The sequence below is a fragment of the Mustela putorius genome, unplaced genomic scaffold (assembly GCF_011764305.1).
Source record: "Mustela putorius furo isolate JIRA1106 unplaced genomic scaffold, ASM1176430v1.1 tig00003909_pilon_pilon_pilon, whole genome shotgun sequence".
NCBI lineage: Eukaryota > Metazoa > Chordata > Mammalia > Carnivora > Mustelidae > Mustela > Mustela putorius.
In genome coordinates, this window is record NW_025422057.1 from 16,568,769 (window position 1) to 16,594,022 (window position 25,254).

The 25,254-nt window shown below is 50.5% G+C and overlaps 2 protein-coding genes across 7 annotated transcripts in view; one reads left to right on the plus strand and one right to left on the minus strand.

The window, feature by feature from the left end:
• LOC101684561 (nebulin related anchoring protein) overlaps positions 1-19,684 on the plus strand; it is a 69,435-nt gene extending 49,751 nt beyond the window's left edge. For all 6 annotated transcript variants that reach the window (XM_004763833.3, XM_004763835.3, XM_045068467.1 and 3 more), the window contains 12 exons: positions 353-457; positions 1,609-1,707; positions 3,613-3,717; positions 4,063-4,170; positions 5,053-5,364; positions 10,693-10,797; positions 11,569-11,667; positions 12,918-13,022; positions 16,279-16,386; positions 17,591-17,902; positions 18,646-18,777; positions 19,327-19,684. In XM_004763833.3, the coding sequence (XP_004763890.1) occupies positions 353-457; positions 1,609-1,707; positions 3,613-3,717; positions 4,063-4,170; positions 5,053-5,364; positions 10,693-10,797; positions 11,569-11,667; positions 12,918-13,022; positions 16,279-16,386; positions 17,591-17,902; positions 18,646-18,777; positions 19,327-19,431 (1,695 nt within the window). In that variant the 3' untranslated portion in view covers positions 19,432-19,684. The remainder of the gene's footprint in view (positions 1-352; positions 458-1,608; positions 1,708-3,612; positions 3,718-4,062; positions 4,171-5,052; positions 5,365-10,692; positions 10,798-11,568; positions 11,668-12,917; positions 13,023-16,278; positions 16,387-17,590; positions 17,903-18,645; positions 18,778-19,326) is intronic.
• The window catches only part of HABP2 (hyaluronan binding protein 2), a 32,392-nt gene continuing 25,977 nt past the window's right edge, over positions 18,840-25,254 (minus strand). Inside the window, exons 10-13 of the mRNA XM_004763832.3 lie at positions 24,893-25,035; positions 23,958-24,092; positions 22,516-22,661; positions 18,840-20,188 (exon numbers count right to left, since the gene is read on the minus strand). Of these exons, the coding sequence (XP_004763889.1) occupies positions 20,024-20,188; positions 22,516-22,661; positions 23,958-24,092; positions 24,893-25,035 (589 nt within the window). The 3' untranslated portion in view covers positions 18,840-20,023. The remainder of the gene's footprint in view (positions 20,189-22,515; positions 22,662-23,957; positions 24,093-24,892; positions 25,036-25,254) is intronic.

The window sequence follows — 25,254 nt, forward strand, 5'->3', positions numbered from 1 at the left end:
TTAAATCATCATTTCCACATTTGCCCCAAGACGACTGACTTCCTAACCACAATCCACTCCGGTGTTAATTTTCTGATAGCCCACATGAATTAAAAACCCGCCTCCTGTCCCTCTGTAGCTTCTGAGACAAGTGACAGCAGAAAAATCTTTTGTCCTGACCCATGTTTTTATTTCCCTGATGAGCGTTAACCGAGGGGCATCGTGTGTGTGCCAAGGGGGACCTCTCCGGAGAGACTGGCGTGGCCCTGGCGTCCTAATTCTGATGTGGCCCTGCTGTGGGTCCTCGGTTTTTTTCTTCGCTTCCGTGTTCCATGAGTTTGGCTTTTCTGATGCCTCGTGTTGTTTCTTACAGAATTTGTACCGGTCAGACCTGAACTTCATGCGAGGCGTTCCCTGTGTCATCCCAGGCACGCTGGAGATCGAAGGGAGAAAGAAAGCGTCCGAACTCATCAGTGAGGTAACCAGGGATCCCGGATGGACCAGTGATGGGAGTCAGTCTGTTTCCATGGTAGAGGTTCCCTCTCAGCACTCAGCTTGCTGCTCACTGCTAGAGCGAAAGAGATGTCCAGCTTAACAGTGGCCACTCACAGCATGATCTCTCGGCAGGCCCTTCTTCTCACTAGATTCTCCATTCCAAATGGATGTCCTTTAACACAGTTTTGCAAATATCGAGCCGGCTCCTTGGTGAACCCATAAGAATTATTCATTGGCTCCTAAGATCTGCTTTCCTAGGGTACAATGACAAGAAGGCAGGCCTTGGAGACCAACAGGGAGGGAGACTGAAATTCGAGGCCAGCGCTCATTGGCTGTGTGACTTCTAGCCTCTCACCTGCCCTCTCTGTCTCAACTTCTTAATCAGTCAAATGGGGGTACTCCTACCTCCCTCATTTAGTTTTTAGGGGACTAGCACTAACAGTCTAGGCAACGGTGCTACTCTGGTGGCCGGGAAATGATGGATAGAAGCTTGCTGATAATTTCGTAGTAAAAATACAGAAGACTAGGATTCTAAGCTCTTTGAGCACGTGAGGAATCTTACTGACACCTGCGAGGGCTCCGGGACTTCCCCATGCGTACAGATGCGAGGACAGGAGGGCATGTTGGAAGGCACTGGAAGTGTCATGTGGGCTCACACATTGATCAGAAGCTCCGAGAAAATGGAACTGGCCTCACCGTGGGAGTTTAGACTGAACTCTGTGCTTTCTTTTTCCAGTGAAATCTCAAAAGAGAGGGGTTTCTGAACCTGGTGGGTGCGTCAGAATCCTCTTTGGAACTTTAAAAGAAACACAGAGGCCTGGGCCCATGGGCTCCAGGGTGGAATGCGGGCATTTTATATATATATATATATATATATATATATATATATATATATATATATATGCTGCACAGTTGTTTCTGGGATACCCCCAAAGCTGAGCACCTCTGGGTCTCCCGTGAGCAGAGGTTGGAAGCAAAACGTGGATGTCAATGGTCACGTTCACAGAGATCGTGAGAGCAGGTGTCCGATTGGGTTCCAGGGGATGGACAAGCAGTTGACAAGTGAGGTTTTGTGTTTATAGCACTTGTTCCGCTTCTGCTTTTGTGCCTTATCCCGTCCTCTTCTTCCCTCAGAGTAAATACCGTCAGCATCCCCAGTCATTCAAGTACACAGCAGTGACAGACACGCCCAGCCTCCTTCATGCAAAACTCAGCAACCAGATTACCAATGAGGTAAAATTGGATGGCTTTAGAATGGGCTTTTGCAAAACTGCTCGATTGTTCAAAATACGCCTGAATATGTGTAGGTCTGGGGCTGAGAGAAAGAACACGTGTTTGCACGGAAGTCTGGAAAGAATGCCCTAAACGGAATGTAAACGTTTTCCAGAAGGAAGGCAGCCTGAGCTGGAAATCAGGTTTAGTCTCTGGTTCCACGGGCAGTCATGGGCCAGCAGCACCAGCATCTCCTGGGGTCTTCTTGTTAGTAGCACCAACTCGGGCCCCGCCCCAGACCCACAGAATCCACAAGGTCATTGAGCAGGATCCTTGTGGGTTTCCTCTGTGCGCTGACGTTGAGATGTACTGATCTGTCGCTCACCTGTTCTGTCTAGGCACATACTGGCTAACCGCATGTGTACGTATGTTCGTTCTGATGATCAGCAGAGGGAGGGTGTGTGGTTACCCGGGGTGGTAACCCAAGGGCGGTCATGTGGTGTGCTATGGGTCAGCCTTCTGGAATTTCTGCCTCCTCCCCTCACCTGCTGTGGACTCACTTCATGGAATCGTCTCTAGCAGAGGGGCACACAGGGGAAGGAATCTCATGGCACCAGAGCATCATTCCAGCCCCTCTGGCGGCTCTCTTGCAAGTTTGAAATAGAAATTGAGCCTGGCAGAGAATTAAACTTGGCATCTTCCTTAGTTTTAAAAATTCTCCTTCTGACTCTTCTGGAAGTCAGCTGAGACTTGGCTACTTAGGCAGTGAGGTTCCACTCTCACCAAAGGAAAAAAGTAAGACAGAGCAGCTTGGGAGAAGAATGCCCCCAAAGGCTTGTGTAGCGACGTTCACAATATTCAGTTCCTCTGGGGTCTTTTCTGCCTGCTGCAGGAGCTGGGTGCTGTGGGCTAGCAGTGCCTCTGGCCTCAGAGAACTCCCCAGCCACAGACCCATTTCTGAGCATGAGAATAGGTGTTTCTGGAATCAGCTGAGGCCTTCCAGGGCAACACTGCCGTGAGTTCGTTCATGGGAGGAGCTGGGGCTTTAGGAAAGGGTGCAGAACAGGGCTTGGGAGCCTCTCTTCCACCAGCAAGAGCTTCTCCTAAATTTCCCAGATCTTAGTATTTATTGTCTTTATACTATATCCTCAAGGGAAGAGAATAATGAGAAGAACCTTAATGGTGTTCGTAAATGTTTTTTTCTTTCCTCCGCCTATTGTTGAGTAAAGTGTAAGGGAGGAAAAAGAAAAAAAAAACATCTTTTCTTTCCCCATCTTGGGTTCTCAGTGGGGATACTGTCACAAAAGACAGATTAACAAAAGAAAAGCATACGAGTTTATTTAATGTAAGTTTTACACGATATGGGAACCTTTATAAGGAGCTGAAGACCAGAAGAAACAATTAAACTTGAACGTTTTTGTACGAGGTTTGATGAAGAGCGGAAAGTCATGGGCAGATGTGATAGAGTTAAGAATGGGAACCCGGAGGAAGGTCTGTTCACTCAGCTTCCTCTCAGCAGCGCTCCGTCTTCGGAGAGACGGATGCTCGGTGCCTCTGGGTGTAGGGAGGGTGCCTCTCACGGGAGGATCTCATGACCTGCGCCCGGAGAGGAGAGAAGGAAGAGCTCTTCTAACCCCCGCTGTGTCTCACATTTTCAGCTTGAAGGTTCCATATTCCGGGGTAACCTGTCCTGAACCCCGTCAAAAGCAACTTGCAATTCCTTACACATTCCTTTTATGTCACTCAATTTGACTCATGAAAGACTGTCTTTATTGAAAGAAAGCTCTTCCCCAAGGCAGCAGGTGTATCCACGACCCAGCGAGCGGCCTTCCGGGAACCTATCTCCCACTCGCAAACGAGGGACCTCTAGCATTGCAGAAACCAAAGCCTTGTCTCCTTGCTTGTTTTCTCTTCTCTTTTACCCAGCGCCTCTATAAAGCAGCTGGAGCGGATGAAATGCACCGGTACACCCTGACCCTGGGGCTGCCCGAGCTGGTCCGAGCGAAAGCAAACGCAGCCAATCTGAGTGACGTAAGCCTTTCTTGTTGCCAAGCTTCGAACGTTCTCCGAAGCCACGCATGTCTGTGGCTGGGGTGGCATCTCATAGCGACCCTTCTGGTGTTCCCAGAAACCTAAAAAAAGGTCTTTTCGAGACTCAAAGTATATATACCTTTTCACAAATATGTCGTGCCCAAATGCGTCGGTGCGTACTACAGTGTGTGTGCTAATGAGATGGTCTTCGCAAAAGAGAGAGATTTCACTCATCAGGGATCGATTCTGGAACACTGTATTACAAATGAAAGGGGTAGCCTTTGTTCCCTGAAACATGTCATTTTTTTTTTTTTTTAAGAAGATCTACATGTGTTCCTACTGTAGGCAAAATACCAGGAGTCTTGGCGTAATCTCCGTGCTCAAGGCTACAAGCTGACAATAGACGCTCTCCCCTTCCAGGCTGCTCGTGTCTCTGGAGATCGAGCCAGTGATGTGAGTTGAATGATATGACCTTCCATCTTGCCTAATGTCTGTTAACTTCATGTAGAACAACGTCTAGGGCTGATTTTCCTGAATTAAAGCAAATCTATCACCCTGTGAGACAGGATGTCACCTGCAGAATATATTAGTTAGAAATGAGATTCTTTGGCGGAGGGAGGGAAAGAAAGGCTCTGTTAATCAGGGGCTAAATTCAGGCAAAGGTCTCCAGCAGGAGAGAGATGACGATCTATTTCTAATTGCAGTTCCTGAGCCACAATCACAACCACCCCCAACTCCCCAGCCCCCAGTAACATGTGCACTGCCTAACTTCACCTGGAATTCGAAACAGAACTTGCTCTAGAAACCGTAACACAGCCCTAATGCATCTTCCTCTTGGCTCTCTGTAGTTTCACACGTTGGCGTGAGGAATTGCCAGCTGTGTTTCAGCCACTCTGTCGATAGCGTCCATAGCTTTGGGACATGAAGGTGACTTTCTCTTTCCCACAAACAAATCACAGAAAATGTGAACTTCAAATAAACGGATCCTGTCTTTTGGGTTTCATGTTTTGCCAAGTACGCATGGTTAAAGCACAAGTTTCTCTTTTACCTTTTTTGATAAATTCCTTTTGGCCACAGGACACGTTTAAGGGAGTGGGGCCTTTACTTTGGTTCTGAGGATCTGGTTTTAATTAGATAGGAAGAACGGAGCGATGTTTTAATTGTTCATCCCCGAGGGAGGAAGCATGCTCTCGGGCCAACCTCACTGTGGTTCTTCTTATAATCATCACGTCCTCACGAAAGACAGGGCGATTTTTCTAGGGTCTGCAGTGAAAACGTGCAGATGGAATGGAAGCAGGCCGAATGCCGGCCCCTGACCGCGGTCCTCCCCTGCAGTTCCTCTACAGACATGACTTTGTGAAGGAGCGAGGCAGGCTGATCGGGGTCCGGAGCGTGAGCGACGACCCCCGGCTCCAGCACTGCTGGCGGGTGGGCCAGCTGCAGAGCGAGCTTCAGTACAGGCGCACGGCGGCCAGCAGCCACGACCAGTTTCACCTGCCCTTGGACATGGTGCACCTGGTCCACGCCAGGAAGGCCCAGGCCCTCGCCAGTGACCACGACTACAGGACACGGTGCCACGAGTTCACGGCTCTGCCTGAGGACCTGAAGATGTCCTGGGCCAAGAGAGCTCATGCCCTGCAGAGTGAGGTAGGGGGCCTTCGGGCTGCACACTAGCCTTCCTCCTCCCACCAAGACTGGGGGTAATCTCTGCTTCTCCCTTACCCTCCCCACCACATCAGAACCAGGACTTGCTGGGTCTCTGTGTTAGGTCATCTGAGTTGGAATCAATCAATCAAGTTGTTTCTTGATCAGTCAAGAAACAGCTGTTTCTTGAGCACCTACTATGTATCAGGCATCATTCCAGGCCTTGGGGATACCACAGTCAATAAGAGTAAAAAAACTGCTGTGCTCATGGGGCTTCCACGATATGGGAGGTAGACAGAATGTGAGAAGTAGGATACATAGTATGTCTGATGGTGACACATGTTGTGGAGACAGACAAAGCAGGGCAGCGGCATAGGTGTGAAGGTGTATGTGGACCTGCACACGTGCAAATTAAAATCAGAGGTGGGGTCCGGGCAGCTGCAGACTGAAAAGGCGACATTTGAGCAAAGACCAAAGTTGATAAGGGAAGGAGATACCACTGCGGCCAACGGAAGAGCAAATCCCAAGGCCAAGTCCCTGAGCGGGAGGAGCCTCAGCTTATTTGAGGCTGATGAAGCAAGTGGGCGAGTGAAGAGGACGTGGCCTGGAGTCGGGTGTGAGAGAGCTCTGGGGCTGGACGCTGAGTGGTGGGGGTGAAGGTCATGACCGGAAAACAGAAGATCCAGTCGTGGCTGATGCGGACTGACTGACTGCCCTTCCTGTCCCTCTTGCTCTCATGCCAGGAGGCGGGGACAGTTATGACTCATCTTTCACAGATAAGGTCATGCGGGAGATGCCCAGGCAGGACTGGCTGTAGAACCCACGATCTCACCCACCTTGGTCTTGTGGAGGGAGTTCAAGGCAGGGGAGTCATGCTTCCCACAACCCCAGTGTAGACACAGACACAGAAAGGAGAGGTCCTCACCCAGGCAAGGGAACCAAACAGGTTGGTGGGGAGCCCCCCAACGTGTGCCGGAGTCCGTCGCACCCCCCTCCACTCCTCAGCTTCCTCCACTTGGACGTGTTAACGACACAGTGTGGGCGTGGTTGACACCTAGGAACCCGCTAACCACCCAGTGTGGGGTGGTCGGCACGTGTAAAGCATGTGTTGTGCAGCAGGTGCTGTGCCACGAGACCGGGCACACGTTGTCTCTCTATACCTTGGAGCAGCCCTAGGAGGAAGGAACTCTCATTTTAGAACACAGCCGGTGGGACTGTTGTCACATTAAGCTTTCCCATCCATATGGGGGTTTCTCAACTCCAGCAACCTGGATGTTCTGGGCTGGAGAATTCTTTGCTGTGGGCCCCGCCCCTTGCCTTGCAGCATCCCTGGCTGACTGGTTGGTCTGTATGAAGCACCCAGTGTGGTGTCTGGTCCGCAGAAACAGGCCAGGAAGTGTTAGCTGTTTGGATCGTTCTCTACACCAAGCCTTACAATTCCAGTTGTCTTTAGGGCAGCGACTGCTCTTAGGTTGAATGATGTGGCACAGGTTGAATATCATAAACACATAAGAGGGGGTTACTTATGAGTCAGGGCGGTGATGGTTTAAAGATCATCTAATTATTCATCACAGTCTGCTGGAAGAGTAGCATCACAGGGTTCATGAGCAAGTCCAGTGTGGAGTAGGGGGTACTCACGGGGCTCCATGCAGAAGGCATGGTCACCACGGCGCCCGCTGCGTTCTGCTGGAAACGCTTTCACTTGCTAGATGGCCAGACCACCGTCTGCAAGAAGAGCTCATGGCCTCACCCTCTTGTCAGTGGGCTGTTCCTTGGAGACAGGGAGGGGGAGACAAACCTCTGGGGCAGGGCAGATCCAGAGGGAGATACATAGGCCATCTGGGACCGAGCTGGGAGCCCGAAGATGTTGATCGGAAGCCCCACTTTGTCACTTACGGGCTACGCGTCCTCCAGCTGTCCCTTCACTTTCTAGGCAACAGAAGATCAGAGAGGGTTGATTTGATTGGTGACCTCAGATTTCAGGGTTTGTGGGAAGATGTTTATAAGAAGGTGGTGTCCATATATTGTAAGATTTTTTTTCTAACTGAGAAAAATGTTACCTCAAGCTACCATTTATATCACTTTTTTTTTTTCCTGAAAAGAAAGGATATTTTATCCCTAAAGCCAGTAGGAAGAATAATTTAAAAAGAAGAGTACTTTCCAGGAAATGGTGGTTGGCACCCTTAAACGGATGTTTTATGAGATAGGCTGTGTACTACACTTTTGAATGCTGAGAACCTGTTGCTTAACTTTTTAAAATCACTGTATTGTGCTTCATACATGGCTTTCTAGATCTGAAGTTTGATAGTTTGGGAGTGTGGATTCCAAGCTGCTATCAACAGAGGACACCCCATAAAGCCCAGCTGCTTTTGAGGCTTCCATTTTCTTGTGGTTGTTATTGAAAATCTCATTTCATGTGGTTATGTTGCATAGGAAAAGGAACAAAGGCTCCACGTGTGTTCGTTCAATTCAGCAGAGTCTGGGGGAGGAGCAGGACCCCTGGCCAGCAGTTGCTTCTCCTGCCTTCTTCTACCTAAGCCGGAAAGAAAGCTGTGGGTTGGGCCAGAGGGAGCCAGGAGGTGCTCACCTCTCTGGCAAAGGTTTCAGGCCATGATCGCTCGAGCCTTGCCTATCCTGTGCTTGGCTCTGGAACATATCTGAGACTCATACTCTGCCCAGAGAATGCTCTACTGTGAATGGCCATGATTTTGCACAGAAGCTGAGGGGAGACCTGAAAAACACCTGCTGGGACTGTCAAGGAGACAGCCCTGGCCCCACCTTTTACAGCTGCATGACCTTGGGCAGACTCTGTAATCTCTCTGAGCCTCAGTTTCTCCAGCAGAAACAACAACAATAACAATAGCTAAAATGTGTAGGATGTCTATTCTGAACCTCCCATTTGCTTCAATACTCTGCACGAACTCTCTCATTTAGTATCGAAGTATATGCTGATATGACTCCCATTTTTACAGATGTGGTGACTAGAGTACTATGATTTTAAATAACTTGCCCAGGATCACAGGCTGTCAGGGAAATGACTCGCTCCAGACCTCACCACAAGTCAGAGTGGAAGCTGGGCTCTGGGCTCCAGACTCCTGGTTTGGTGCTCTTTGGCTCCCTCTGGTGGCTGGATTAGGAACCCAGGCTCTCTGGCTCCTGAGGGTTCTGTTAAGGACCTTCTGTCTGGTTCACCCAGAGAACAGCCATCCACGACTCTTCTGAATCTGAACAGTCCCTCGAACACCAAAATTGTCCTGCAGATGTGTATAAGAACCCCACCTTTGCAGGGTGGTGTGAACGTTGCGTGAGGTGATGAGTCTAAGGCAAACCACGGTTGGCAAGAGGGTGATTATAAAGATTTTCATTAACAGGACCCAGATACGTCCTCCCCTGGTCACCTCCTGGGTGCAGTTGCTGACATTGTTAGGAATTGGGGACCCAAAACTGCAGCCTGTGCTCCAACACGAGGGTGCCAGGAACCCCCACATAAGAATCTGAAGGTGGCCTCCAGGCCTTAATCTGTGCAAGGGAAAACAGCAAGACGGCCATCGGGGGAAGCCAGGTGCAGCTGGACAGCGTGAGAGGGTCTCTTATTATCTTAGAATCCTTCTTCAAATCCTTCTTCGGGGAGCTGATTCTTCTCGACTCCCCTGCTCTCTCCCCTTCTTTCATCGGGAAGTCCGGGGCAGGCGTGTTGTTTTTAGGGTCTGCGTGAATAGTCAAACCTGGGCTGGGAGCTGCGTTATCAAGAGACAATCCATTTATAAGAGAGTCTGAGGCCCAGTCAGATCTTTGGGGAACCAGCATCTTGCTTTCTGACTTACCTGCCATTGTACTGCTCAGCTCAACAAAAGGCGAGTTGAAAGCGTGCTCCCCACTTCATCTTGCGTATGAAAGGAGCAAGGCCCGGCTGTGAAGAGGCCCTGTAGGATGATTCTCTCTAACTTAGAAATTTATCCAATTTTCTCTGTTCTTTATCAGAGTGGAAGGCAAAAGCTTTGCCGGTGTAGACCGAAAGATCGCGGCATACAAAGCAATCTTACTGACATGGGGTTTTGAGACCTGCTCCTGAACTTGAGTGATGCCTCCCTTCACCAGTTGGAAGGCAGAGTGGAATTTGCACAGGAACATTATCCAGCAGACAGTAGATCAGAAACGGACCCTCTTTGAGGCCAGCTGTGAGGGACGCTGTGAATCCTGAGATGAAAGGAAACTAAAAAGGCCAGAAGACTGGTTTCTGGAGTGATATTTGGCGTTACAGCAGAGCTTATATCTAAATTAGAGAAATGCTATCAACCTCGTTTAGATCCATATTTTAGATTTCCTTGGAGAGTCCTTTTCTACCTTTAAAAATGCCTAATTTCCATAAAGTAGAGAAGAAAAGCATTCCTACAACCGTCTTGTCCTAGGTCATGGTGGGCGGATCGTGGGATGGAAATAAGATTTAACAGGTTAGGAGACTCCTGATCAGACCTATTGTCCCACTCACTGCTTAGGATTTTCACCCAGGAATGCTGCTGTAGTTCTAATCTTCTGAGTCCTTAAAATGAGGAAAATGGATGAGACCTAGCCCATCGTTGGGATATAAGCAAATCCCGAGCCAACAGCGGGAAGGGGAGGTAAATCCAGGCACAAAAAAATTAAAATGCCTCTCATGCTGTAGGCCGGTTGTATCTTTAAGTGTGTATGGTCCTTAGAGTCCTGCTGGCATTGTCTCTGCCCCCTCGCTCCCCCCCACCACCACGAGACAAAACCAGATCCAACGCCTCGAGTGGCCTTTGCTCTCGAGGCCTCTCAGGAGTTCTCACGAGAACAGAAGGGTTGTGATGACCTTCAGCTATCACAGAGAGAAACTGAGTCACATTTTGGTAAAGCGATTTGCTCTGAGTCCCAGCAGGTTTGACCCAGGGCTCTGGGCCCTTTGATCACCTGAAGGTGGGTAAAACTGTTCTCTTTAGGCAGGCAGGAAAGCGGGCAGGCAGTCTCCTCGCTGCCAGAGGGAACAGAATAATCCAGGCTGATGCCTGGGCTTGGGTGTGGGTCTCTACTCTTTTTTTAAGCAGTCATGTGCATTCATTCCCTTGACTTCTAACCCTGCCCATTCACAGGTGGGGCCTGCTTGGATCTTCTGCATGACCCATTATTTAATTTGTGGCAGAGGACATACCCTTGCACGGTTTGACTTAATGATGTGCACAGTGCACTCTGAATGAAGATGTTGACGTGTTACGATGAAGATGAATACAGATGTTATTACAAATCAAGCACCTTGAAATAACCTGATGGTCTCTGGCCCTCTGTTGGTAAAAACCAATGATTTTCTTCCCGCAGTTTCGCTACAAGTCAGACCTGATGGGGATGAAGGGAACGGGATGGCTGACCGTGAGTTCCCCGCAGCTGGAGAGTGCAAAGAAGGCTGGAGAACTCATCAGCGAGGTACCGCTCACCCAACTCTCTCATAAATGCAACCTGGCATTTATTTCCTCCTGAAGAGGGAACCTGTTTATGGGGTGAAAACCCCAAGAGGACCCCATGGCCACTAGACCCCCAGTTTTTTCCTGGCCTTTTGCAACCAAATCACAAGACAGAACAAGGTTTCCCTCCAAATGAGTTCACTTGCTGGGGAGTGAAAGTCATGTTCCGTGCTGGGCAATGAGAGACAGATGACGCACTAGAAGATTCCCTGTAGGTACATTAGATGGCTATGAGCTAAGCTGGCTCATTGTTTTCTTGGGGGCAGAATTTGCCATCCACCTACAGGATTTACGCAAAGCGTCGTGTCTGCGGTTCTCTGATTTTAGATAACATCACGCACTGCGGAGAGATGGTTACCTTTACCAAACTCCCCACAATATTGCTGGCCTGCAGATTCAGGCCTGGGGATCCCCTCAAGGGTGGCGCTGCGCCCTTCCATCTCTTAGTAGCCAAACTTACTTGGACGGGGTCTGCATTGATGCTGAGTCCTTCCCTCTAATGAATCCCCTTCCTGTGATATGCCTTGGAATTGTGCAGGAGCATCAATACTTGTAAAATGCTCCTTATCACAGAGACAGCTTAGAAACCCTGTGAGGTGCCCACCAAGAAGAGAGACTTGTTTTTCAGTAGTGTCATTGGCACATCCGGTACCCAGTGGGTGGAGTGAAGCCGCATTCAGAAAAATACATCGCATTCAACTGTTTTGTGGGAATCTGTGTCTTTCTCTTATAGACCAAATACCGTAAGAAACCAGATAGTATCAAGTTCACCACAGTGGTTGACTCCCCAGACCTGGTTCATGCCAAGAACAGCTACCTGCATTGCAATGAGGTGGGTATGTTTTCGCCATCAACCGTAGGTGCCCAGGAGTGGGCAGTGTTGCTCAGTACTCAGTGCTTAAGAGCACGGGCTCGGGAGAGATGGAAATGCAAACTTTCTGTCCACTCCCTGGGTGATGTAGGGCCAGTTACTTGTTCTCTCCTAACCTCCAGTAAGTGAATTAAATGAGAAATAAATAAATAAGCATATGTGAACCTTTTAGCAAGTATGGGGAACGTAGTAGGTCCTCAGTACAGGCCCCTTATTATGGTTTGGTTCATAATCATAACAATATTAATACTGCGTATTATTGATGCTCTTTTACTAACACTAGATGAGATACATCCGAATTATTGATAGATGGTAATGGAATTAAAAGCTGAACACAACCCAGTTAGAAAAAAGAAAGAACAGCTATATTAAAGGCTTCTTTCTGTTTCTGTTCTCTCTGTATGATTTAGCCTCATTTCTTCTCTCCTATATTTATTTTGAAGTATAGGAACTTAAATATTTTTTTCTCTGACCTCGTCGAGGGATTTGATTTTGCACACACAGTGACAAAGCTGACCCCTGGTCACACAGAGTCCAAATATACCGACAGGTTCACGTTCGTGAAGCCCAAACTGAATTTGGAAAAGGATCAGAATATTCAATACTATATTATCCTCTCTAAAAGGAGATGAGACTCTATCCCGTTCTAAAATTCTTTGTAGCTCTTAGATCACTGCTTTAAAAATAGCAACTGAGAGAAAGCTTGAGTTTTAAACTTGTGTCTTCCTGCGACCCAGGTAGACTCTGAAAACTTTAATTTTCTTAAAACATATTAAGGCATTTTAGGATTAATGGTTGTGTCTTTTTATTATTACTATTCATTTATTATTAAGCAATAAGGGCATTAGGACATCTTCATACTAGTAGAAAACTTAACAATACTCAATTGCAAAGAGTCTCAAAAGAGCCCCACACCTTATACTGTTTGTAAAACCACACAGGTGAGGCCAACCAGGATGCTGGTTTGGGGCCTATTTGGAGCAGATCTTGATAAATATTTAAATGGGAGCTACTTACCACCAGCCAACCCTCCCTGACTCTCGGCCCACGGGTGCGGTGGGTCCGGTGGTGGGTTCTGGAGGGATGTTCTCCCGTGGGCAGGGCTGGGTTCTGCTCCCATGGCACCTGGGTGGGGAGGGGCAGCCTGCTTCTCACCCATAACCTCAGCCACCTGCCTGTTCTGCATTGACCGCAGCCTGTCTCCCCCACAGCGCCTGTACAAGTTGGGGGATGCGGAATCCCTGCACAGGTACACCCCGATCCCCGACCATCCCGATTTCGCCCGAGCCCGCCTCAACGCACTGCACCTGAGTGACGTAAGTGGAGCCATGCTTTGTGTGGCGCGCCCCTCCTTCTGCAAATGTGTCTACACCCGCACTGGATTGTATTTGTTGGGGGGGAGAAAAGTCGCAGGAAGGAGAGGACTTGAGACAGGAAGAACCCAGAACCAAGAGGGAGACAGACAGCCCGTGTGACTCTGAGCCACTTTCCTCCCCGGGCCCCAGTTTCCTCAACTGGAAAATGGGATGGAGCTGGGTCAACCGATGTCTGCGGCTCCTTCCGGCTTGAAAACTCTGGCTCCGGGCACGCTGGGCGAAGGCCGCCGTCAGGGGCTCCCCTGGCCCTGGCAGGTGTAGACCCCTGCTCCGTTTCTTTCCCGGACGCGTCTCCCCGGAGCCGGGTGACTCCGGAGGCCCGGCGGCCCTCTCTCGCCGCGGAATTGTCGTCCATCAGGCACAAACACAAGCGGCCCCTTTGTGCAGGAGGCGGCGGCCTCCACACTTCTGTTCCCCTCAGATGTCTGCCCTTTGCGTGCATAACCAAGATGCTGTTTCCTAAACCCGGGCGTGTTGTTAGCGGGGGTTGGAGGCCCCGGTTGCCACAGAATAGGCCGCCGAGCAGCCAGCGAAGCTGTGATCCGGGGATGACAGGTAGGCGGGCGGCAGAATCAAACGGCGGCGTCAGATCAGAATCACACAGGCTGAGTGTGTCGGCCTGGGGCCGCGCGGGGCCTCCCAGAGTCCAGCCATTCTTCCCTCCCTGGCCTGGCCATTGTGTCCTGGGGCTGCGCGCGGATCAACAGCTGCTCCCGCGCCCCCCAGAGGTGGCTGCCTCGCGGGGGGCGGCGCCGGGCGCCTTCTAGTTAGCGTGTGTATTAGTTTGTGGCGTTTGTAAAGCCCTGTGGGATCCCACGCGGTGAATGCGACGGCGCTTTGTAAATATGAGTTATTATGACCATTTGAGGCTTTTGAGGGATGTGTGAGTGATAATTTTAGAACAGCAGCTCTGGTGGGCTGACCTCCATCTGGGGGAAGCGGGACCTCCCCCTCAGCAGAGCTGGGACAAAACCTCCATGGCGTTCGTGCTCCGAGGATGGGGGAAGGCCCGGCCTCCGCCGGCCGCCGGGATTGGAAGCCCTGAGCTGGGAAAACCGGGGTGAGACTGCTAGTCCCATTGGGGTCCGGCCGAAGGAGGACGGCCACCCTGGGCTGGCAGCAGAGCGCCTCTCGGCTCACGAGGGATGCCAGTCTGCAGAGTCCCGGAGCTGAAATGAGCCGCCGGGGCATGTGGGATGTGGGGAACTCATGAACCTCTTTTGAAAGAGCACTTCTTCGGGGGCGTGGAGAATGCACACAATTGGATCAAGTGCTCTGTGAGGAAGATGTGCGGGGAAAGTGACCTTCCTGGGCAAAGAAAGCCATTGAGATGTGTAAGGCAGCCGAAATAACTAAAAATCAAATGACTCTAATGTGTGAGGATGAGGACAAAACTGCGCCCACTGTGATAAAGAAGAGGACGCCCAGGGTTCCAAATCAAAGGGCCTACGGAATCTAAAGGCTCCCAGTGGCAAGGCAGAAACCTCAACAGAATAAAAAAAAAAAAAAAACTCAGGCAGGAAGTGATCACCATCAAGCAAATAGTATACAGGGAGAAGGAGCAGGGGACAGGGAGGGGGCGCCTTGGGGAGAACCCCAATTTCGGCCCCTTGCACTAGGTGAGCCTCCCTTGTGGAGGCTGGAGAGCTGGGGTGCATCAGATGCCAGAGTGGGGTGACGTCAGAGCTTGGTGCTGAGGAAAGTTTGGCGTCCTTGCCTAGCCTAGATCCGGCGTGGAGACCCTTTGTAGGAAGGCGCCAGCTGTCCCCTTCCCAGGGGATGCTAAAGGCTTGGACTCTATTTGCTGTATATGCTACTGTTGGTGGGGCCACCGTATCAGGGGGCGGAATGCTAAAGGTGATGCTTGTTCTGTCCTATCTAAATGTTGCTCTCTGTCTACCTATCATCCATCCTCCTGCTCCATCCATGGTGACCCAGTAAACTGAATCCTCAGGGCTATGTGTGACCCATCAATTAGGCAATTAGGCCCCTGAACACAGCAGGTATTTGGCTCGTGGTTGGTGGGTTTGGATGTTGGAGTTGGAGAGGATGATGATGGTGAAGGTGATGGAGGGTGAGCTCCATAACAATGTGGCTCCTTCTCCGTGGGCCCCTCTGGTTCCGGGCGCAGTTGTGCAGTGGTTTGCTTTTTATCTGCCATCCCTCCTTTGCTTAATCCCCTCAATCCCCTGTAGAACATAGCCTCAGCCGTGACCTCTATTTCCAAGTGACAAAAGTAAGGTTCTTCAGGGGCCTCCTGATCTGCTGTGGCTCTCGGAATGAGTGAGCCACTGACACGGTCTGGAGCTGTCACTTTGTCGTCTGCTGCTGTGTCTCACCTGCTGTCCCCCTTCTCTGTGGCCGAATAAAGGACAGCCCTCCGCTGGGATCTCCAGATGGTTCCTTTCATGGAGCCATTCCCTTATCTTAAAAAAAAAAAAATAGTAGCTACATGAAGGCATGGGAGATTTTGATGCTCTCTCTGGTATGTGGGTCTACCTGAGGACCAAGAGGATGTGATTACAGACTCCCGGAGGGTGTGTGAGAACAACTTCAAAAGGGAAAAAATGAAAGAGGAAGATGTGAAATACACGGGTCAGGAACTCGGTCAGGTTCTTGGCAATCAATTTAATTCAGGTGAAGGCTCTTCCTCCCATGCGGGCACCAGGGGGCTACCTGTGGGAGGCGTCATGCTTCATTGTGATGGTGGGACTCGGCTTCAGAAGTAGCCGAGGGGGCCCCCAGGAAGTCATTGGAGCTAACAAACACATGGGTGCCCGGACCCAAGGAATGGAGAGCTTTTAGCATGGGGGAAGAAGCGGAGTTCTCAAGCTTTGAGTTCTGGCATCCAGAAGCTGCAGACCCGAGGCCCTGAAAGTGAATGCAAAGACAGAAAAGAGTAGGACAGGACCTCTGGTACCACCAGGATGTAGCAAATGAGCCAGACTCACAGACCCCAGACCCCCCAGAGCAGGGCCTGATGCTCAGGCCAGGATCTTAGAGCTGAGCCCCTCGTGGCCAGCCCCACCAGTCCCAAGAGCTTGGGGAGCTCCTTGGGATGGATGTGAGGCCATGGCTCTGTCCTTGGACACCTGCAAGATGGAGGGTATGCATTCATTCCTGCTCAGAGCTAAAAACACACCAAGTATGGGGTTCTCACTCCCTGTTCACTCAGTTTTCTGTTTTCCCCATCTAGAAAGCCTACCGAAGCTCTTGGGAACAGACGCGGGCTGGCGGCTATGACTTCAGGCTGGACGCCATTCCATTCCAGACTGCCCGGGCGTCCAGGGAGATCGCCAGTGACGTAAGACCTTGGGCTCCCTGTCCCTCTGTCACTAATAGGTCTGACTGCTTTTCCCAGTTCTGTTGAAAAGCAAACCACCAGGCACCCAAACCTGGCAAGTATTTCAAATGAAATTAAAAATAGGCCCTTAGTTTCTAGACAGAAATTTCAGGTTGGGGAGGACGCTCTTAGAAGTTGACGTGTGGGTCCCTAGAAGTGAACTAACATGTGACTGATGTGTTAATCCACAATAAAGGGACTTCTAGCTGAAGTGCAGTGTGACAGGGTAGAAAGAGATTGAGCTTTTCCCCTAGATTGATTTTGAGTTCCAATCTTGGCTCAGTCACTTGGGACTTGGCCGTGTAGTGTTGGGCAAGTTGCTTACATTCTTTGAAAGCTCACATCTACATCTGTGAAATGGGGATACAATTTTCATCTCCTAGGATCGACGTAGGACTGAAAACAACATGGTTTCCAGGGCCATGCAAGTAACAAAGTGTTCAAAACATGGCAGCCATTTTATGGAAAAGGAAGGTAGATCACGGATCACTCGTGAATAGCTCACATCTGCCCACAATCGGTCCAGAAATCGAGAACAAGCGTTCAGAAACATTTTTGGGAACCAGTCGTTGTGACAACCAAGCCTGTGTCCGGGGGACTCGTCTGCGGCAGGGCAGAGGCTGGCTTGGGTGTTACTACGACATACGAATGAGATGCTGTAGAGCCACCTTTGGTTTTTTGGTGGATTGGAAATTCAAAAACCAAAACAAAACGAATCTGATCCTTCCCTATAGATAGTTTGAGGAACCCTAGACGGGGTCCCTGGAGGCTGAGAAGAATCAAAGGGAGAGTGGCTACTGAGAGAGTGGGCGCGTTCCTCTTCCTGTTGAGTTATTCGTTACAGCAGCCTTAGTACCTCCAGCTGCCACTCGCTGGGCAGGAATCTGAATCTCAGCCCCCAGCTCACTGACTCCTCTCCGTGTCCTGTGGGGTGGAGGCTCGTTGTCCCATTTTATCGGGTGAGGAAACGGAGGCTCAGAGAGACTCAGTAACTGGTCTCAGGCCACACAGCTGGAAGGTAGCAGAGGGAGCTCTAGATTCCAGGTCTGCCTGAATCCGAAGCTGTCCTCTTACCCCGTGGTGCGCTTCCTGCTGAGAATCCTGTGGGCTGGCCCGGGAGGGCAGGCAGGCCCCCAGGACCCATCTCTGCTTCTCTGACCTGCAGTTCCGGTATAAAGAGGCCTTCCTGCGGGACCGGGGCCTGCAGATTGGTTACCGCAGCGTCAACGACGACCCAAGGATGAGGCATTTCCTCAGCGTTGGCAAACTCCAGAGTGACAATGAGTACAAGAAGGACTTTGCCAAGAGTCGGTCCCAGTTCCACAGCCGCCCGGACCAGCCCGGCTTCATCCAGGCCAGGAGGAGCCAGCAGCTGGCCAGCGACACAGGCTACAGGCAGCCCCTGCCCCAGCCCACCTGCGACCCTGAGCAGCTAGGCCTGAAGCACGCACAGAAGGCCCACCAACTGCAGAGCGATGTGAGCTGTCCCCCATGCCCCCCACTCCCGCCCAGCCAAGCCCCTCCTCCCCTGCCTTGGCCACCACACAGCATCCCCCATGACCTTCAGGGGGGAGCTGGGCTGAGGTAGAATCTGGGAGACCTAACACTGTAGAGCCAGAAGGATTAATAATTCTAATTTGTGGAGTCTCTACAGTGGACTAGGCTCGCTGCCAAATGCTTTTTCAACCACAGCGTCCTGGAACTCCCACAGCAACCCGTCCCTGCCCCATTATCCAGATGAGAAACCGCAGGCCTGAAAAGGTTAGGGAGCTGACTCAAGATCACCCAGCGAAAGGGGGCAGGCCTGGGATACGAACCCCATTTGGTTTGATGTGAGAGCTCAAGCTCTCAACGGTTCTGCCACATTGTTTCTAAGAGGTCGTAGCGGGTCCCTAACTCTGTCCTCGCACTTCCCCTGGGAGGCAGCTGAAGCCCAGAGAAGGAAAATCGCTTTCCTGAGGCCTCGGAGCGGGTCGAGGTGGGAGCTCAGACTTGAACCCTTTCCTCCCCACCTTCGGCCCCCGGTGTCGCTCCTGTTGCTTGAGTCAAAAGATGCAAAGCCCGGGGACATGCTGGCCTGGCTCATAGCACATCGGGCCCTCCGCGCAGCAGCTCTCGGAGGAGTTCACTCCCCTTGTCCTGGCTTTGCTGACGGCGGCCTATGTTCCACCACCCCAGACCCTGCTGACCTATTTGTCTTGCTTCCCTCCGTCCCCTAAGGTCAAGTACAAATCTGACTTGAACCTGACCAGAGGTATTGGCTGGACACCTCCCGGCTCCTACAAAGTGGAAATGGCTCGGCGGGCGGCGGAACTGGCCAAGGCGAGGGGCCCGAGTCTCCGGGGGGCTTCTGTGAGTAGCCAGCTGCAAACCCACCCCAGCCGGCAAGGCCGTGGGGAAAGGCAGACTCATTGTTTCTTTTCAAACTTTATTTTTGGCCAGAGGTCAGCCAGCTCTGAAGAAGTGAGAAACACAGCTGGGGCAAGGCGCCTAATTTCATGGGTCTGAGATGGCCGGGCGGATGACACCCGGGTTAAACTTCCTGCAGGGTTTTCTCTGAAGTCATGGCCATTAGTTGTGCGGAGACAAACCTACCGGGGCTCCTTCAATCGCGGGCCACGGCAGCCCAGGCTGCGCTCACTGCCGGCTCGTTACATGCGTAGAAAGGGTCAGGGACTCGCTGGCTGCAGCAGTCTGGGTTTTGAACCCTACTTTGTTCTGAAGAAAGACACCACGTCTAAATGAGAGATTGGCTTTGCTTCTTTCTCCTTCTTGCTTCGAGGATCCTTTCTCTTGGGGAGGGGGAGGAGGAGCAGGGTAGGGTAGGGTAGCATCTCTCATCCTGTGGGAGCCGGGCGGAAGCTTCACTCTGACTTAGGGACGTGTGTTTGATTTCCGCAGGGGGGGCCGGAGGCTGTGGGGCCCACGGATAATCAGAGGGGGGACGTGAACCCAGACGCCATGGAGATTCTACATGTCAACAGGAGGAAGGTTCTGTCGTTGTGAGTGAGCTGCATCCACCCAGGATTCTTGGAAAAGAGGCTCAGGAGGAAAGGTGCCCACCAGAGACGTGCTTCCGTTCGAGCGAGCTGAAAAAACCGTGCGGCAGCCCTTCCCCGAGCCCCTTTACTAAAACAACGACTCTCAGAACGCCACAGAGAATCTTGTATTTTTGGTCTCCCGTCTAATCCTGGAAGTGGTGGCCCGTTCGGTGGCGCACCTTGGGTGTCAGGGATGAGGAATAAAGATGTCAAGGTGACTCCCACTGGCTCCGGTCATTCTGAGATCCCACGTTTGCAAATATCTGAGGTGAAGGCAGTCTGTGATTTTCTAGAAGGTGCCCATGTTTGAAGGGAAGCCAACAAAGTATCTATTGGGTGGGTTCTGGCATTTCTTGGGTTACCCACGAGGCAGCCTGATAAAGCAGTGGACGTGCTGGTCTGGGGTGGCCCCAGGGTGGGCGGCCATTTTCTCTGCTTAGAGCATGGCCACTCGGCTGTATGGCCTCCTGGGGGCTCCCAGGGCGTCCAGTGCTGCCCATGAGGCCTGGCCTTGTCCAGGTGCTCGGGACAATGGGCTCTCAGGTTCAGAAGACACCTTAGAAGCTACCCTCCTTTTGGATAGTGGCTCTGATCCAACTCAGGAATTTGGTAACTTGGGTGTAGACTCCTGGCTTCTTCCCACATTCCAGGCCCCAGCTCACTATCCCATAGACGTAGTAGGTGCCGTTCTTCTCACAGGTCAGAGGGCCTCCAGAGTCACCCTGAGGGAAAAAAGACACCTGAGTTCAGCTTTATGAATCAGGACACATTCAGAGACACGTTCCGCCTTCCATGAGGAGATGCCAGGGGGCAGTGGAGGAAATCGTCCCAGTGGGTTTCTCTGGAAGTGGTGGCAGGGCTCTTCCAATGCCTCCTAAGACACAAAGCTTTGAAGAGAGAGAAGCGAGTACCACCATAGGCCCCTGAGTCCACAAGGGGTTGGCAGAGAAGCCACAGGGCTGGACCACAGTGGTCACGCCCCTGCTTCCACACACTTAGTCATGACTCGTAGTCACAGCGAGTTCTCAGGAGCCCCCAACTTCTCATTCCTGCAAGGTCTGGTGGGGGTGGGGGATGGTACCCTGTTTGGACAGAGTTCTCCCAGGCCCCACAGGGCACACACAGTGTGGGGAGGACAGGGCTCAGAGACAGCATAGTCTAGATTGTCACCACGGTCTATGGGATTAGATCTTCTTAGTTCCAAACCAGGCCCGCTGAAGTGGGCCTCAGTTTCTCACATGGTGGGTTGTGGAGAACAACAGACCTCCCCCCACCCCGCCCCAGCTCCTGTGCAGATTAATGTCTGTCAAGTACATAGAACAGTGCCGAGTTCTGGTTGAGCCCAGCTGGTTGGCAGGAGGAGGCTGGTGAGAACGGACGGCTCTCACCGTGCACCACGGCTTACACTAGCCAGTGAGAAGATTTTTAGTGAATCATCTCTTTGAATCTTAGCCACACCTTAGGATTTTATGCATACGTTATTTCCATATTGTAGATTAGGCACCCGAAATTGGAGAATTATTTTAGTGTAATGAACTGAAATGTGTTCCTCCCCCAAAATCCCAATGTTGAAGCCTAACTCCCCAATGTGATGCTATCAGTGGGTAGGGCGTTTGGGAGGAGATGAGGTGAAGTCATCGAGCATGGGATTAGTTCCCTGGGGAAAGAGACCCCACAGGGGTAGCCCCCTGTTTCCTCCATGTGAGGTCACAGGGAGTCAGCTGTTTGTAACCTGGGAGAGGGCGCCCCCTGGAGCCTGACCACGCTGACACCCTGATCTGGACAGCCAGCCTCCAGAACTGGGAGGAATACATCCATGCTATTTAAGTCGATCTATGGGGATTTACTAGAGCAGCCCGAGCTGACAAAGCAATTCAGTGATGGACAAAAGTCAAAAGAGAAAGATCCAGGATTCAAACCCATGACTATTTCCAAAGCCTGCAAGCAAAGCCCTTGAAATACCTAGAGAACGAAATGATCTGTTTCCTTACTCATCTTCCAGGGGGTTCAGACAAATCACACCCATCAGCCCACGACCCTCTTTTGAGTAGATGGGTATCTACATCAAAGAGTGATGGTGATTTTCCACCCCAGCTCGAGGCCGGCAGATCATTGTTGGGCCCCTTTGTAAGAAGGAGAGCTGAGGTTTGAGTGTGTTCACACTGGGGTTTCCAGGACAGCTGGGAGACTTTTGAGGGAGACAGAAAATTCTAAGCTTAGGTATTCCTGGGAGTCTAGGAAGGATGTCTCTGGTGAGATATGACCTCTATAGAGAGAGACACCAGGGGGCCTGGTCTCCGACTTGAGGGAAAGGCTTGAGAACCCTTGGCACCAGTCAATGGAACCTACACCCTCTCCCTGTCCTGCAACCTCTGAGTCACCATGGGCCTCCATGGCTTGCGGTCCCCCAAAGTCCTAGACTGGAGGGAAGGCCAGCAGGCTAAGGAGCCACTCAACCACTTAGTTTGCTACAGCTGAATCCCCACCCCCGTCTTGGTGTCGCTCTCACATACACATACACATACACATATATACGCAAATCCCAATGCTTAGTTAATATTATTGCAAATTCTCGGGGCCTGTCATCTTTCTCCTAGACACTGGTCTCTTGCCTGGGTCCTCACTGGGATTTTCGGCCCTGTTGCCCAGGGCCGAGACCAGAGGCACCGTCTTCACATTTAAACAAAGGGAAGCAAATTCTCGCTCTGCCACTAACCACCTAGGTGAGTGTGAATGAGCCTAGGTGAATGAGCCAAGATCATTTCTCGAAATATCTGTGATCTGGTGATGATGATATCACCTTCACCAGGGTCCCGAGAATTAAATTAGACAAGGTAGGCCAAGTGGCCACTATAGTCACTGTGCTGGATCTTCCTGGATGGATATGGGTACCAACTTGCCAGAGGACAGGTATCCCTGCCTGAGCCTCAGCTTTATGGCAGGTGGGCCTCTGAGCCATTCTCCCAGCCCTGGGCTCTCAGTCTGGCCTCTGCCCAGCGCAAGCTCCCACCCACGTCTCCTTCTCCAAGTGCCATTTGGAACCTCTGACCTGGCAGGAATCTTTCCCAGGCTTCTGCAGGTTTCCTGCACAAATCATGCTGTCGTCGATCATGTGGTCATAGAGTCGGTGGGAGTTGCACAAGGTGTTGGCAATCAGCTTGACCTTGGCATCCAGGAGATGGCGGGAGCCTTCCCCTGTCGGGTAGAGGAAAGAAGTCACCACTGTGGGGACCCAGGTAACACCTGCCCCACCAGAAGCTAGTATGGATAAGAAGATGGCCTCAGGTTTAAGCTGGGCTTAGGAGTCTCCTCTTTCAAGGATGGGAGCTTTTGACCTCCTGGCATCACCGTGGGTTTTTAGACCTTCCACACTGTGCTTATATCACAGTGGAACAGAGACATTTATTCTCTCTTCTGTCTTCCCAACTAGACCATCGGGTCAGAAGGGCAGGGATAGTGTCTTAAACTACTTTTTAAATTTCCTAGTGGAGGGTTGGCACACAGTACATTCCTAATGACAGGTGCAGTCTCCTGGTTGCTCCGTTAGATTACCCACTTCCCAGAGAAAATCCTCTGGTCTGTTCAGTGTGCTCTGGTCAGCACGGTGATATTGAAAGGTTTAGGTGCACGACAGTGATGATCCCCGTGAAGACTGGCCTCCTGTTAAGCCTAGATCTGATTAACCCAAAATCTTCTTTCCCAAAAGCCTTCTGGCAAATTTGTATATTACATTTCATTTTCTTCATGAATACAAGTCTATTTAAAGTGTTTCTTGTTTTCTATTATTAAGGACAAGATTTTGGTGGGGGGGGGATCTATTTTGAGTCTTTGAGAAAGACTTGAAACACACTTCTGAAGTTTATATGTTAGAGAATATAATCTTGTCAGCACATGAGGAGATTAATCCTGTGGTTACTTTTTTGGATAAGACCACATCCTAGAGACAAATCAATAGCTTGGTTTAAGAAAATTTGTAGAATGCCTACAGTGTGGAGACCCCTGAGCAAAGCACTCCAGGGGAGACAGGTGAACAAGCGCGGACCCCGCGCTCTAGGGGCTGACTTAGTGAATATCTCCATAGAACTCTATCAGCTCCTTTTATCATGATTCCAAACCTAGGAGGTAAGTGTGGTTGTGGAGGAACTAAAACTCAGCTGTCCAAGTGACACAACCTAACCCAAATCTGTCTGATGTCAAACCTATCTTGTTTATAATCTATTTTCTTTCCAATCTACCTAGGGAAGGAGAGAGATCTCCGTGGATACAGGATCAATACTTGATGGAGGTCAAGGTAGGGGATGGAGACAGAGAGAAAGATCAAAGAAGGCTCCTTGGAAGTAATGAGATTTAACTAGAGCTTTAGCTTCTTTTGGTAATATGTCTTCAACAGAACACTGATTTCAAGTTCAGAAGGGATGTTGAGTTTGACCCCTTTCTTCTCTGGTTAAAGCAACCCACCTTTGTCTCAGGAGGGTGCATGGCCAGACTCACCAGTTTCTGTCACACCCCAGCCAGAGATGTGACACTCAGTCCCAGAAGGGAAAATGTTATCCGGCAAACATACAGTCTTCACGTATTTGGATTCCAAAGCGCAGTGACCATCCACTGGCTTTAGCTTGAGCAAAGCTAGTAGGGAGGGAGAGAAAGAGGAAATGAATGATGATATCTTCTCTATCATTAGCTTCATCTTGATCAGGAGGTAGACATAGCAAAGCCCCACTCCCAGTGCCTAACACATGCCTTGCTCCTTGGCCACTGAATTCTTTTAACTTCTCTTGGGGGAGGAATCACTCTTCAGGCTGAGCATAATATAAAAAAAAATTATAGAGGAGTTTGAAATAATTTCTAATCCATTTCTTTTTTTTTTTTCCCCTCCCCTCCCCCTCGCCCTCTCTAATCCATTTCTTAAAGAACAAGCTTCAAGAGGGAAAAATAAGATATTGAGGAAAGAGAGAGAGTGACAGTTCCAGGAATGGAGAATTGGGGTACACACTGAGCCACCAGCAGCTTAACATCATTGTCTTTACATCCGAGCACCTACCAGATGCCAGATGTACATGGGGACATATGGATGTCATGTCACTGAACACACAGGAAGCTGACTATTGTACACCAGTGTATTCATTTTGCAGAAGAGGAGCTGAGGTTTGGAGGAGTGAAGCCAGCTAGAGAGGGAGGCATCTGGGATTCAAGGCCGAGTTCTTTGCACAATATAGCCTTGCTAGCACTTCTTCCCCTCATTTATCCATAACATCAACACAGACCCTTAAAACTAAAAGGCCCTGGAATAAATTCTCCACCTTATAGAGTCCGTTAGGGACCAAAAAGATAAAAGCACCTTCCAGGACCAAACCTCAACTTTCCATCAGTCATGAAATCTACCCAAGAACAAGAACCATAGGAGACCTGCCATCGAGGAGACTTGCCAATGTCATTGTGGGGAATCTCTTCTCTTTCATTATAGTGAGTGTACTTGAAGATCTTCTCCACCCCAAATCTCTGCTCATGGAATTCTGTCTTCTTCAGGTCCTGGTCCCCTAACACCACTTTCAGATGTTTGGTCTTTATGCTGCAAGGGAAGGTAAGATGGTCCGGTATTTGAGAGATTGAAGCTGAGCACTGGCTCTGCTCCTAGGTTGCTGGCTGACCTTGGACGAATTACCCAACCTTCTGCAGTCTTGGTATCCTCATCTATAACTGTTTTCTTGCTCACAGAACCCGCTGTGTGGTCCAAATAAGAAAATGTGAGGAAACATGGTCTCCAAACGCAAGCTGTGATGTGTATCCC